Source organism: Vollenhovia emeryi, unplaced genomic scaffold (genome assembly GCF_000949405.1).
Source record: "Vollenhovia emeryi isolate VEMERY1.0 unplaced genomic scaffold, V.emery_V1.0 DF939608.1, whole genome shotgun sequence".
In the NCBI taxonomy this organism is placed as follows: Eukaryota; Metazoa; Arthropoda; class Insecta; order Hymenoptera; family Formicidae; genus Vollenhovia; species Vollenhovia emeryi.
The window spans coordinates 7391-23587 of NW_011966758.1; the positions used below are offsets into that span (position 1 = coordinate 7391).

Below are 16197 nucleotides of genomic sequence, written 5' to 3' on the forward strand. Positions count from 1 at the left end.
AGAGAAGGAGTGGGAGGGTAGGAGAGAGAGGGGGAGGGGAGGGGGGAGGGAGAGAGGGGAGCGGACGCATGATAGACGAGCACAGATGAGAGACGGGCATAGAGGCAACGGTAAAGGAAGAAGGGGAAACGGGCGAGCGTGTGAACGGTAAGAAAGGGGAGAGTGCGCAGTGAGTTGGAGGATAATAGAGACCCTCTAATCAGAGTCTGGCCAACAAGTGGTCCGCTATGTTTAGTCAAATCCAACGAGAGAGAGGGCAGTACGAATATCTCACTCTCTCTTTGAGATATTCGTACTGCCCTCTCTCTCGTTGGATTTGACTAAACATGGCGGACCACTCTGTTGGCCAGACTCTGATTAGAGGGTCTCTAGAGGATAAGAAAGGCAGTAGGAAGGATAAGGTGAGAAATGAAAGGGGTAGATGCGAGAGTTTAGGATGCATAAAAGAACTGTGAAAAAAAAAAGAGCGGAAATGGAAAAAGTGGGGGAGCAGAAAATTGGTAGAAGAATCAGAGTGACAACGAGAACACTGGGAAAGGAGGTAGGAGAGGGGGAGATAAGAATAGCGGAAGGGATGAAAGAAGTAGGTAAAAATTTAGAGAGAAAATTTGAAAAGATGAGGAAGAACTTTGTGAAAGAACTTGTGAAAGAACAAGAGCGAATGATAAAAGGAATGATAGAGGAGTTAAGAAACGAGTTTAGAGGAGTATGGAAAGAAATAGAGGGAGGAGATGGAATAAATGGCAAAAAAATGGAAAGGATGAAAGAGAGGATAGAAAAATTAGAACAGAGAGGGGGAGGGAAAAGAGAGGGGAAGGAAGGAACAGAGAGGGCGAAAGTAGGATTATAGACAAAATGATCAGAATAGAAAACAGACTAGAGAATAAATAAAAGGAGGAGAAAAGAAAGAATGTGATAATGAGAGGAGTAGAGGTGAGGGAAGAGAGAAGAGGGCGGTAGAGATTTTTAAAATAATAGGAACAGAGGCGGAGATAAAGGAGTGAAAGAGAATCGTGGAGAGGAACGAAAGGGAAGGGAGATGCTAGTAGTAAGGTTAGAAAATGAAGATAAAAAATGGGAGGTGATGGAGAAAAAGAAAAATTTGAGAGGGAAAATGGATAGAATTATAGAAGATTTAACATGAAAGGAAAGAAAAATCAGATGGAAACTAGGGAAAATAGCAAGAATGGAGGAAGCAAATGGGAATAGAACGTGGATAAAGGGTGAGAGAATAAGAATTGAAGAGAAGTGGTAGAAGTAGAATGAAGAGGAGGAGGTACTGAGGGATGAAGAAGGTGTAATCAAAAGTTCGGAACAGGGGAAAGAGAAGAAAAGGATAAGGAGAGGTTGAATAAAACAAGAGACGAGGAGGAGGAAGAGAGGGATCAAGAAGGGGAGGAGAAAAAGTATGAGAAATGGAGGGGGAAGGAAGAGGAAGGGAAAGGATGGAAAGTTTGTTTCTGGAATGTTGCAGGATTAAAGAACAAGGATAAGGACTTCTGGAAAGGACTGAATAAATGGGATGTAATAGTTCTAACAGAGACATGGATGGATGAGAAGCAATGGGAGAAAATTAGGAGTTATTTGCCAAAGGAATACGCATGGAAAACACAATGGGCAAAGAAGAGAAATAAGAAAGGAAGAGCGAGCGGAGGAATAGTAATGGGAATTAGAAAAGAAATGATAGATAAAGAGAAAGGAGCAGAGGCAGAAGAAGGAGGATTAATGATTGGACAAGTGAAAAAGGAAGAGGAAAGAAGGAGGATAATAGGAATTTATAATATATATAACATAAATAGAGAAGGATTCTCAGAAGGAGGAGAGGAAGAATAAATAGAGGAGATGTTAAATAAGCTGGAGAAGTGGCTAGAGAAAAAAGAGGAGGGGTATAGAACATTGATAGGAGGAATGCAAAGAGAGGAAAATAGAGGTGAGATGTGAATTAAGGAAGTGGAGGAGAGACAATGGAGGGAAAGAAGAATACAGAAGGAAAAACAAGAGTATAAAAAAGGTTATGCGATAAAAAAAAGAGGATGAAAACGGAAAGATGAGAGAAGGAAGCTGAGCGGTAGAGAGGAGGAACGAGAAAACTCGCAAAACCTCGGCAGATATAGTATTTATAAGACGAAAAAATAAGTCGTAGATTTAAGTTTAGATCAAGGGGATGCTGGAGTGATTCTGCACTTTCGCACCTTTTGCACTTAAAACTGTCTGTTTCGTGGAAAGATTTGTGTAATACACAAATTAAATGGCACGTGTACAGATGATCGAAAGCAGCTTGCTATTCCGGCTAAATTAAAGAACAATATGGCATCACTGAAACTAAGTTTGTAAGTCTAATAAAAAATAATAGTGAGCAACACATACATACAGTACATGTTATAGTATGTGTGTTGCTCACTATTATTTTTTATTAGACTTACAAACTTAGTTTCAGTGATGCCATATTGTTCTTTCATTTGGCCGGAATAGCAAGCTGCTTTCGATCTGTACACGTAAGCCATTTAATTTGTATATTACACAAATGTTTCCGTGAACTGACAGTTTTTAGGTTAGAAAGGTGCAAAAGTGCAGAATCACTCCAGCATCCCCTTAAGGCGTAGATTAAGTTGAAAGAGATTACAATAGGGGAATTCAATAAAAAAATTATTATTATTATAAGCTAAATATTGAAAAAGTTATAAATTTTTTCTTGAATATCTCAAAAAGTGTCAGGCAAATAAAAAATGTTTCAGACAAAAGTTGTTCATATGAGTTAGTAGACTAAAATAGTATAATAAGCAATAGGAGATTCCATTTAAAAAATTGAAGGTGACCTTCATGTAACTTTCAAGCAACTAACACAGTCAAAGTAACCCACACAGCACCAAAGCTTTCAGAAACATTTCAGAGAACATTATTGCAATGTTACAATGTTTCTAAAATGTTTCTGAAAGCTTTGGTGCTATATGGGAATGATACCATCTTATGTCCCCCTCAAAACCATACAACAAAAGTCTGAAACATTTTTGTTTGCTGGGCTTAGTTTTTAAGATAGTTTACTAAGTTAAAATAAGCCACCCTGTATATGTATACTATGTGTATACAGGGTGTTCGGAAATTCAATCAACAAATTTTCAAAGATTGTCAGGGGCACCATAAGAATCATTTCATGCAAATAAACCTGGAGTCGGAAACGAGACATTACTCGCTACGGTGCCGCGGCGTATGGAGTGTTTGAAAGAGTTGGAACTTCAAAATATCACAAAAAATTTAAGTTTCATAAAAAGTTGTTTCAAACAAAAGTTATAGGGTGTAAAAAGATCTATGTACTAGCGTCATGTGTTTTACCTTGAATCGCGTTGCTAAGGTCAGGACAAGGCCACCCTGAATTCTTGAAATGGAACTCTCTAATTTTTATTGTATAATCTTGTAGCCCTTCTCGAGATCTCTTCAAAGCATTAAATTTTACCAACATTAAGTAGGCCGTTTCAAAGTTATCAAGCTTTTCATGGTAAAATGTCTCGCCCACGAAGGCAAGAAATATAAACACAAATTCGATTTTTAAATTGGAAGATGATCCAACTAACCAAGGCAAGATCAGTTGCTGATTTAGCCGATAAAGGCAAAATCAAAAGAATATCCAGCCGATGAAGGCAAGATCAAAGAAGTATCTAGCGAATGAAGGCAAGATTGAAGGAATATCCAGGTGATGAAGGCAAGATCAAAGGAGTATCCAGCCTATGAAGGTAAGATCAAAGAAGTATCCAGCCGATGAAGGTAAGATCAAAGGAGTATCTAGCCGATGAAGGCAAGATCAAAGGAATATCCAGCCAGATCTAGTTCCTTTGAGTGATGGAACACCTGGGAGAAAGTACTGAGGAGGCATACGCTGTCCTGGAAAAGTTTTTGATAGATCCCTACTGTACGCCCGTGATAATAGACCTCTCCATAGACAGCAATCATGTCAGCATACTCGCTCCAAGACTATTGCTCCATTCGATCAGAAAAAAACATCAGAAATCAGAAATAAAATATTTTCTTTCTTAGATGATTTTAATCGGATACGTGCACAACAGTACTGTTTGGAGTACAAACTCAAGTCTACAAAAAAATTAAGGTTTTTATTTGCTCGAATGCCAGTAATAAAAACGGCCCAAAATATCATATACATAGATTATTTATAAAAGTAGATTCATCACTATTTACCACTTCTACGAGGCATGTCCAGAAAGTAAGAGTACTAATTTTCTCACGGGCGTAGGGAATTGTTGTTGACAAATTTGGTCATGCTGCATTGTAACGGAAGCCCTCTCAATTTGAATGAGACGTGGAACGGCTCAGTATGATGAAAACTGTGGCCGTGGTAACTTAACGCGCAAAACATGTCTATACTAGTACATTTTATTGATTCCCCTTAGGGTTACAAGGCGTTTTTGAAGGAACGTACCCAAACCTCTTATAACACCTCTCTCTATATCCACTTCGCTATGTGGCGATCGAACGAAAAACCAACAATATTTTTGTTTGGTTTTGAACCCGGGTCTTCGGATTACCAGACCAGTGCACAATCCTGTGCGCCACGATCGCCACACCAAAACATGTCTATACAATCTCCCGCCGAGTGCGAGGTACGAGCCGTGATTCGTTTCCTTCTCGCAAAGAGAAAAGCGCCGTTTGAGATTTTCGAGGAGATTAAAACAGTTTATGGCGAAGGAGGTATGAACCGTACGAATGTGTTTAAGTGATGTCGTAAATTTAAGAATGACAGAACGAGTGTTCACGACGATCAGAGATCGCTTTTTTTCACAAGCTCGTCAGTCAAAATCGATGGTCTTCCGCTGATCATCGTGAACACTCGTTCTGCCATTCATAAATTAATGACACCACTTAAAACATTCGTACGGCTCATACCTCCTTTGCCATAAACAGTTGTAATCTCCTCGAAAATCTCAAACGGCGCTTTTTCCTTTACGAGAAGAAAACGGATCACTGCTCGTACCTCGCACTTGGCAGGAGATTGTATAGACATGTTTTACGCGTCAAGTGACTACGGCCACAGTTTTTGTCGTACTGAGTTGTTCCACGTCTCATTCAAATCGGGAAGGCTTCCGCTGCAACGCAGTATAATCAACTTTGTCAACAACAATTCCCTACGCCCATGAGAAAGTCAATACTCTTACTTTCTAGACATGTCTCGTATCATCATTCATAATAACACAATAGTTAGAGTTGTCGACTTATCAGAAAAAATATGATCAAGATCAAACACATGTTGCAAGTAAATATGTCTTTTTACATCCTATAACTCTCTCTTTCGTCTGAAACAATTCTTTAATAAACTTAAATTTTTTTGTGATATTTCGAAATTCCGACTCTATTGAACACTCCATATACCGTAGGGATGTAATAACACATTTCTGACCCCAGGTTCACTTACAAAAAATAATTCTTATGATACTCCCAATTTCTGAAAATATGTCGGTTGAATTTTTGAACATCCTATATATATATACAGGGCGTTCTGATGAAAGCTGACAATATTTCGTGAATTTGTAGAAGTAAAAATAACTATACAAATTTTTGTAATTTATTTATAACGCTTCTTTATCAAAATATTTGTCTTTAAAGTTAAAATTTCTGAATTAATAGCTTTAAATAGCTTTAAATAGCTTTTATATTACTGTTCAGATCTTAATGTGTAATAATTATTTTTATATTTTCTAAAGATCTTTAAAACAATGTGCTAAGTTTCTTGATATCATATCGAAAAGACAGGAACAGACCATTTTTTACCTTTTTAATCTACAAAACTCTTAAGTCTGTACGTTTTTCAGTCTCATATTTTTTTTAGCTACTTTACATTTTTTTTAGAGAAAAAGGTACTCTTGTTTGACTTCGCAAATGCTAACTGTGTGTATGTGTGTGTGTGTTTTCGAGAAAACCTTATTTAAATAATATAAAGTAAATTCTTCTTTACTTCTATTTTTAATTCATTTAAATAATATCAAATTAATTATATAGAAGTTATAATAATAATAATTTAGTTATTATGCAATTCTAAATAATTATTTAACTGTAATGTAACTTACAATAATTAAAACTTATACTTAGGTATAGCCAAAAGTATAAGTTTTAACAATTATTATAAGTTACATTACAGTTAAATGATAGTTAAGAATTACATAATAGTTAAATTATTATTATAACATTTAATATAATTAATTTAATATTCCTCAGATAAACTTTAAAAAATAAAAGTAAAAGAGAATTTACTTATATTAATGATATGTAGTTTTTCAAAAACGATCTATACTGGCCAATGTTTTCATTTAAAAAACAAACACACGTCGTGACGTTTCGGTCCCGCATTTGGACCCTTTTCAAGTAATCTGCAAACGTACATACATTTGCAGATTATTTGAAAAGGGTCCAAATCCGTGACCGAAACATCACGACGTGTGTTCGTTTTTTAAATAAAAACATTGGTCAGTGTAGGTCATTTTTTAAAAACTACATATCATTGGTTTTATACTACTGACGATATTAAATCTATTTGTGAGTTACTTTATATCATTTAAATAAGTTTTTCTAAGAAAACACACCGTTAGCTTTTGCGAAATAAAATAACAGTACCTTTTTTCTAAAAAGATGTGGAGTACCTAAAAATGTTAAAGGGGCATTATCGTCTAGAGGGTTATAAAAATTTTTTTTTATTGCATTTTCTGTAAATACTTTTAAGAACATACTCCTAAATCCGCCTAAAAAACTTTGTCAAATTAGAAGTGCCCCATAAAGCTTTTCAGTTTCGGTATACAGTAATGATCTAAAGGCCTGTGTTCAAGATGCTAGAACTTGGTCCAAGTTCTAGTTCCAATCAACTTGCAGCTTTTATGGAATAGCTGCAAGTTGATTGGCTACACATGTCTCAAAACTAGTTCACGATGCTAAAACTTGGACAAGTTCTAGTATCGTAAACACAGACCTTTACAAACCTATGGTAGATGTAAAAGATGAGGGTTTTTCAATACTGCGATTAACACGCACATGACTATCTGGAGTACACTACAGTGCAATAATTAGGTCTTTTTTTGTATAGATGAGTGTAAATACTGTAAATAAACGTACGTTGATTGACTCAGTTTGACATATAATAGTTTATCATTGCGACTAATAAACGCGTCTAACTAAAAACAGACAGCGGATACAGTACGCAAAACGTAAAAGCAGAGAAGGCTTCTAGGACGCTCGAGCAGTTGTTTGAGAAAAGACGGAAAACGAGTTTTTCGAATTTGAAGTTTTGTAATATGGACCTGGAATTGCTGACTAGAGTGACACTGACGAAAGTATTACATTATAAATACTTGATAGAATAGTATTTTCAACTTTAAACTCGTTTTTCTCAAAACGACTTTTTGTCGCCTGGTGACCATAATTTGAGATAAACCAATGAATCGTTCTTCTACTTGCAGCTACAGTTTAAAATATATCTCTCTATCATATAAAGCAGCAAAAATAAAATATATTAATTTTTACTATTTCTTCTTGACTAAAAACTCGCAATTTTTTATCGATTTTCGAACTTTTATGTTTACACGTCTTGAATATATTGAAAACATCATTCGTTTCCTATTTGCATAGTTTATATGATAGCGACAAATTTGTAAATAAATCTTACTCGTTTTTTTTATTCAAATTACGGAGTTATCCGTAATTGTGGTTACCAACCAACTCGGCGTCCTTAGACATATCGCACAAATGTTTGTACAACTATTGTCTTCCGCGTTATTTTTGCCTACAAAAATTACTACTTCTCAGAGTTGGAGATTTGCCATCTGCATAGTTTTGAAGAAAAAATTCATAAAACTTGCTCATTTTTAAGGTCTCTAGAGTTCTGAACGATAATACCTTCTTCCCTTAAACAAAAAAAACGTGGACTTGAAAGTTTTATAGATTAGAAGAGTCTTATCGTATTGTTTTAAAGATCTTTACGAAATATAAAAATAAGTATTACAACAGTAATACATATATGAAAGTTATTTAAGAATATTGATTTACAAATTTTAACTTTAAAGATAAATACCTCGGTAAAGAAGCGATACAAAAAAATTTATAGAAATTTGTGGGGTTATTTTTACCTACCCCACAAGTACAGGAGAAATTGTTAGCCCCTTTACCAGAATACCCTGTATGTGTATACGTATATGTATACATATACATACATAGTACAATGGAGTACCTATTACTACCTTAAACATCTTCAAATCTATTAGGTTCAAAGAAATATTTGTGTAACTTACGTTACATGGTACGAAGGAGACTATCATATGGCAATAATAACACAGCCACACAAAAAAATAAAAGTTGGATATCCGAGAAACTACACCCCCCCCCCCCTCCGGTTTTCGATACGCTGAATCCAAATCCGAGGTCCGTTTCACTCCATCAGGTCACAGTTTTTCATAACTTCAAAAATGTGAAAATTCGAGATAAATTTGACTTTGTATGAAGAAATCGTTCAAATCTCGGCTAGAATTTAATGAAAACGTTAACCGGTGATATATGTCGATGTGCTGAATCTAAATCAGACCCACGGTTATCTTTGTGATGTCTGGATTCACTTTCAACTACGTAAAAAAGTGAAAATTGGTTAAATTTGCACGGTACAATAGAAATACGACTGGTGTGTAAATCGGAATCAAACGCAACATGATAATGGGGCGTACTTCGATTCGTTGAAAGGTGTAATCCATTCCTAACTTCAAAAAATCAGAAATTTTCTGAATAATGTCTTTTAATCGTGATTTTGCTGTGTAAACTGGCGAGAAATTAAGAACATCATACCTGTACAAATAAGATACTTTGCATACCTTCATGAAATACAGTTGACGGCAAGAATGAAACTACATTTGCTGTGAATAGCGCACTCTCTTGCTCTCGAACGTTCTGTGAAAAGGCATTCGCTTTCGCTTTTTTCCTCTTGGTGGTGTATCCCTTTTCAGTGTCCAGCAACAATCAGCCATCATATTTTCATCCCACTTCCCTTGATATCGGTGTCCCATTTCTATGATATCTTGATGGAATCATTCTCCTTGTTCTTTGCTATAATCACCAAGTTTTTCTGGGAACCAGTCGAGGTGCGAATCCAAGGGACTGGTGGGCAAAATGATTGAAAACTTTGAGGAATTGGGAACTCTGATCAATTTGAAGATGCATTTCTTAGATTTGCACCTCGATTGGTTCCCAGAAAATCTTGGTGATTATAGCGAAGAACAAGGAGAACGATTCCATCAAGACATCAAAGAAATGGAACACCGATATCAAGGGAGGTGGGATGAAAATATGATGGCTGACTGTTGCTGGACACTGAAAAGTGATACACCACCAAGAGGGAAAAAGCGAAAGCGAATGCCTTTGCACAGAACGTTGGAGAGCAAGAGAGTGCACTACTCACAGCAAATGTAGTTTTATTCTTGCCGTCATCTGTATTTCAAGAAGGTATGCAAAGTATCTCATAGTACAGGTATGATGTTCTCAATTTCTCGGCAGTTTACACAGCAAAATCACGATTAAAAGACATTATTCAGGAAATTTCTGATTTTTTGAGGTTAGGAACGGGATTACACCTTTCAACGAATCGAAGTACGCCCCCTTATCATGTTGCATTTCATTCCGACTTACACATCAGCCATATTTCTATTGTACCGTGCAAATTTAACCAATTTTCACTTTTTTTATGTGGTTGAAAGTGAATCCAGTGATAACAGTGGGTCTGATTTGGATTCAACACATTGACATATATCACGGATTAACGTTTCCATTAAATGCCAGCCGAGAGTTGAACAATTTCTCCATACAAAGTCAAACTTACCCCGAATTTTCACATTTTTTAAGGTTATGAAAACTTGTGACCTGATGGAGTAAAACGGACCTCGGATTCGGATTCAGCGCATCGAAAACCAGGGAGGTAGGTAGGTGCAGTTTCTCGGACATCCAACTTTTTTTGTGTGGCTGTGTAATTTTTATCCTACTGAAAACGCTTTAAAAATATGAAGGTCATCTCTACTTTTTAAAATAGAACCTTCTACTTTTTATTGTATTTTTTTTTAGTAATTAATTAGTACAACTTTTGTCTAAAACATTTTTTGTCTAATATTTCTTGAGATATTCAAGGAAAACTTAGTAACTTTTTCAATATTTAACTTACGATATCTTAATTATGTGTTGAACTGAAAAGTGGTACAGGACTTTGTGACTTAATTTGGTCTCAAGAATATGCTGTTACGACCGTGTCCAACTTTTGTAAACATTTATATATACTCGTACATTAAAACTCAGAGATTTTAAGATCATCAAATTAAAATGAGATTTTGTATTGTAGCAGATTCTTGATAAAATTAAAGTCCTGTACCATTTTTCCAACCATTACCGACCTATCGTAAGCTAAACATTGAAAAAAATTACCAAGTTTTTCTTGAATATTTAAAACAATATTAAACACATAAAAAAGTGCTTTAGATAAAAGTTTTTTCCAATTAATTAATAGAAAAAGACTATATAATAAGAAATAGGGGGTTTCATTAAAAAAAGTGTAGGTAACCTTCATATTTTTGGCGCCTCCATCTGGACAAAAATTGTTATCGCCATATGATAGCCCCTTTTGTACCACGTAATTTTAGTTATACAAATATTTTTTTGGACCTTATAGATTTGAAGGTGGTAACAGTTATTGAGCCATTTGTATGTATATATATATATACAAAATATATACAATATGTATATACATATAATTACTTTTTGATGAGGTGCTGTATCGCTACGTTCCATGATATCATCAGGCGGTTTGCTTTCATATCTTTTGTAAGTTTCAATAATTTTTCCTGCGTCCTCAGCATTCCATGCTAATATTATTGTCATGTCTGCCAAAATAGAAATCCTTGTTAGATGTTTTAGAGCATGATGAGGATCAGCGACGTCAATCTAATTAAATAAGAAATTAGAATATAGATATAAAGATATAAAAAAACTAATCATTTATATTAGAGGAATTATAACAAATATACTTATGCCTAAGAATATACTATATACAGTAATACATATACAGGATGTACCAGACCTGACGTGACACTTGTTATTGGCATATTTTTGAGATCATTTTGAGACAAAAATCTTAATACCAAAACGCCCAGACTATAATAATTTCAATGAGAACTGTTCAAAGTTGACAAATCGATTTGCCTAAAATATGCGCACTCAGGCATGTCATATTGTACAGAAGTATAGGTGCTTTCAAGCACATCAAGTCTATTCTAAAAATTAAATATAAATTTATATGCATATTACTTACGTTGTTGTAATTGCTTTATCTTTATCTTTATTGTATTTGTGCATATATTTATAAATTAACAGTTATTCGTAATAATAACAATAGTAAAATAAAAGACATGATTATTGTGTAAAATGTGATATATAACAAACTGTCAGAACTGTTGCATAAATTTTTTATTATAAATGGATGATGACTTTGATGGTAAAAATGTTCAGATCAATAAAATGTATAAACTAATGAAATTTTTTTGTTTCATACAAAATGGTATAATGCATAAGTAAAGACTTTTATCAGTATTTTTTCAAATTGATTGTTTATTATTGCATAAATGGTTTTAAATTTAATAATTATTTATTTTAATTATATTGATAAATATACAAGTTTGAAGTATGTAATTTTGTTTGAAGTTCTTAACGTGGTATAGTATTAGCATAGTCCAGTTGAAAAGAAAGCAATTCTATGACCTACAGATCATGATATACCTACATGATATACCTTCCATTAATCTAACAGATTACACAAAGATTTTACAAAGATACAAAATTTATTATGTAGAACAAAATAAATTTCATCTAATCTGCTAGATTAATGGAAGGTATACCATGTACAGGTCATAGAATTGCTTTCTTTCAATTGGATTATGCAAATATTATGCCACGTGAAGAATACGTACGTCAAACAAGATTCTTCAAACTTGTGTATTCATCAATGTAATTAAAATAAATAATTGTTAAATTTAAAACCATTTGTGCAAAAATAAACTATCAATTTGAAGAAAATGCTGATGAAGGTCTTTACTTATGTATCATAATAGTTTGTATTATAAATTATTAAACAAAAAAATAATTCATTAGTTTATACGGTTTATTAATCTCAACATGTTTATCATTACCCATTTTAGAACAAAACATTTTTACCATTAATTTTACCATCAAAGTCATCCATTCAGAACAAAATTGATGAAAATCAATAATCATGTCTTTTATTTTACTATTGTTATTATTACAAATAATAGGTAATTTATGCACAAATATAATAAAGATAAAGATAAAGCAATTATAACAACACAAATAATACCTATACAAAATTATATTTAAATTTGAGAATAGAATTGATGTGCTTGAAGGCTCCTTACTACTATGCAATGTAACATGTCTAAGCACGGAAATTTTGGACAAATTGATGTGTCGACTTTGAATAGTTCTCATTTAAGAACTATTATAGCCTTGACGTTTTGGTATTAGGATTTTTGTCTCAAAATGATCTCAAGAATCCGCCAATAACAAGTGTCACGTCAGGTCTGGTACACCCTGTATAGTAATAAAGAATTATATTAATATAGTTTATTACATATTTATACATATATCTTTATATACAGGGTGTCTTATAAATAATCCACGCAAATATCTCTTCGGGAAAAGGGGCTAGCAAAAATTGACCTGAGCAAAAGTTGTTGAGTTTCGAGAAGGACATAAGATGTTGTCATAAATTTAACCTTGAATAGTTACTTGAAGGTCACGTAAAGGTACCTTCAATTCTTTTAATGGAAACCCCTATTTTTTATTATACTATCTTATTTTACTAATTAATATGAACAACTTTTGTCTGAAACATTTTTCAATTTACCTAATACTTTTTGAGATATTCAACAGAAAATTTATAACTTTCTTCTTGAATATCTCGAAAAGTATTAGGCAAATCAAATAATGTTTCAGACAAAAGTTGTTCATATTAACTAGTAGAATAATATAATAAACAAGCGGGGGTTTCGTGTGAAAAATTAAAGGTGACCTTCACGTGACCTTCAAATGACTATCCAAGGCCAAGTCAATGGCGCCACCATATGTCTTCCTTCGAATCAAACAACTTTCGTTTGAAACGTTTTTCTGTATCTTTCATATTTTTGCAGATATTTGCGTGTATCATTTAAAATGCAACATCCTGTGTTTTAATTATTTTACGTCACTCAATGAATATTTTTCTACCATGGCTGTTATTCCACTTTCACATTCTTTGACTATATAGTCAAACTTACCATATGTAAGTTTTCTTTATTCTTTTAATAGTATTTTACAAATATCGAAATATTATTTCAGACGCGAGAATGATCATATTGTTACCAAAATCAATGACTTTTTGATTGGATAATCTCAAAGCTCTCGTGATCAAACAGAAGAGAATATAAAAAGATTTTGTGTATTTAATGCTGAAAAAAGATGGTTCAAAGCAGAACCAAATGTCCATTTTATATACTGCATTCAATACAGCTTGAAGAATGACACTAAATATATCATTGAAACATTTACATAAATAACTGTGTTATACTCTCACGCTCTTATTAATTTAGTTTTTTAAATATTGAGTCTTTATCATTTTTGTTTTTATATGTGTATATATTATAAAGTTATATAATATAGGTATATATACAGATAATATAGTATTTTATATATGTATATGTTTTTATATATGTATATATTATAAAATTATATGTAATACAATAAATATACAAATTGTAGTTACGTACTTGTACCAAGAGCACTCGCAGGTTGTAAGCATTGCCCAATAATTTAAGTCTCTCATGAATATAATCCGGATTTAGTTGATGATAACGAATCGATAAGAAAAGAGCACATGTAGTCTTTCCCATTACATAATCTGGTACAATGTCAGAATACTCCCATAGTACATTGGTTATAAACTTCAACAAAGGGTTGCCTTTCTGAAAACATTACTTTATTATAAATGAAATGTTATTTAAGTTTCAATAATTGCTCTAAATTGTATTAACAAACTCTTACTGTATAAACAGGATATTATTAACTTCAGTTAACAAATTTGTAAAATATTTACTCTTAATTTTAACAACATCAGTGATTTTTATTGACCGTATCTAGCAAGTTTAATAATACTTAATTTTAACATTTTATAACATTAGAAAACAGTATTACCTGTTTTGGACTGACAAGGACAGTGTTGGATCTGTTTGAAAATGTTGCCACAGACGTTTCAGGTTTAGAAGTTGACACATCCTTGAAAAACTCAGATTTCTTCAAGTTACTAAAAGCAGCTAAAGAAGAAAAACTAAGTTACAGTTACATAACTCGTTTAATTGTATAATGATAAAATTATAAATACATAACGTTTTAGATAATTAGGATTGTGAAAAATAGATTTTACAAGATGTGTGCTACATTTTGCTAGTAAAATGTTAAAAAATACAATATAGAATCTGCTACAATAGAATGTAATGATAAATTGACTACAGAAATCAAATAACATCTGTCGTATGATAACAACTTATGTAAGATATTCTATTATGAAATTATAGATTCTACTGGATTTTCTATTAGTAATCTGTTACTAAGTTATATTGTCAGACTCTATTGGCATGAGTTTAATGCATATGCAATTAATTAGTGCAATAAACTAACTACATAAAAATGCTATTTAAATTTGTTGACAAACTGTTAGCATATTGCTAATATATTTTACTTTATAGGATTATAACTTACCCTGAAAAGATGTATTTTTAGCTTGTTTTGATAAAGATACATTATCTAAATCTTCTATATTTTTTCTTGCGTTATTCATAAATCCTCTCTCTTTCTCTCTCTCTCTTTCATTAGGTAAATTTTTTAACATATATTCCTGTAATACATAATATGTCTAAATATTTAGTTTAATTCATCTACAGATTGTAATAAAAGTATACGTAACTGATTTATTTTTATTAAAAAACAAAATGAGATAGGAAGAAACTATTAATTTTATAAAAAACAATTTTGTAGGACATTTTTCTCTAAGAAAAAGTCTGCAATCTTTCAAGTCTTTATTTAAATTGTATAATAAGAATATTTCAATGTATCTAGATTATATGTTAGAATTTAGTAAATATACAGTCTTGTGACAGATTTGTACGTTTCCAGTTAGATTCAAAATTCAAACATGTTCTAATTATTATTGTTATTAATGAACTGTTACTTCCACATATTAGTGTTTTTGTTTTTGAGGTTCTATTATGTGGATACATTAAGAACAACATTAAGAACTATGACACAACAGCACAATACCGCGATATGTAATGAGCCATACAGTTTCTTTTACAAGACATTCAGAAAAATTACACACTTATTGCGTGTCGTCCGTTGCGTCATTCTGCCGGAGCTCTAAGAAATCTTTTTACTACTTAGAAACTTTCAATACTTGATTGTTCTTTACATAGTACCAAATAACAAATTTTATATTAAAAATTTTATTTTTATGACATGGAATATAGTTTTATTAAGATCTAATATTAATATTTTAGTATAAGATGTACTTTCCAGCAACAGACTCAGATTGACACAATGTAATACAGAGAATCATTTCATTCTTGTTTAATAATAGCAAACAACAAAGATAACACAATTTATTATTGTGTTACACAGTGTCGCCTGTGTACATTGCTGGAAAGCACTCAAGGTCTTTTTTATTCGACCTAACCTAACCTAACCTTTACCTTTAAACAAGCAACATTACTCACAGATTTTTATATATTTCTTCTTCTTCTATATTAGCTCCTATTTTGGTCAAAAACTATATGGCTAAATTTCAATGGTAAATTTAGATACAAGAGAACACTTGTAATAAGAATAACTTTGGCTCTGTAGGTAGTAGCGTTTCCAGGAATAGCATTTAGTGCAAAGAACTCTTCTGTATTAAAATTTTTCTGGCACCTGTCTTCTGTTAAAGAACAGTATAGTTAATGTTTAGCGGAGAATTTTGGTTCAGAAGAAATATGAAAATCTTAGTTTACCTTCACGAAGGACTGATAGGAGTCATAGGAGCAACTCCGAGAACAAACCCAGCAAGCTCCGAATTGGTATTACCACAGTTTAACCATAAACTAT

The 16197-nt window shown here is 32.7% G+C and overlaps 1 protein-coding gene across 2 annotated transcripts in view; it reads right to left on the bottom strand.

Moving 5' to 3' along the window:
• LOC105557120 (DNA excision repair protein ERCC-1) overlaps window positions 1–16191 on the bottom strand; it is a 21407-nt gene extending 5216 nt beyond the window's left edge. Inside the window, exons 1-6 of one of the 2 annotated variants that reach the window (XM_012004288.1) lie at window positions 16104–16191; window positions 15831–16027; window positions 14821–14956; window positions 14257–14375; window positions 13833–14027; window positions 10774–10959 (exon numbers count right to left, since the gene is read on the bottom strand). In XM_012004288.1, coding sequence (XP_011859678.1) covers window positions 10774–10959; window positions 13833–14027; window positions 14257–14375; window positions 14821–14950 — 630 coding nt within the window. In that variant the 5' untranslated portion in view covers window positions 14951–14956; window positions 15831–16027; window positions 16104–16191. Of the gene's footprint in view, window positions 1–10773; window positions 10960–13832; window positions 14028–14256; window positions 14376–14820; window positions 14957–15830; window positions 16031–16103 lie in introns of both variants that reach the window. The other variant, XM_012004286.1, reaches the window with a different exon arrangement.
• Between the last annotated feature and the right edge of the window lie 6 nt (window positions 16192–16197).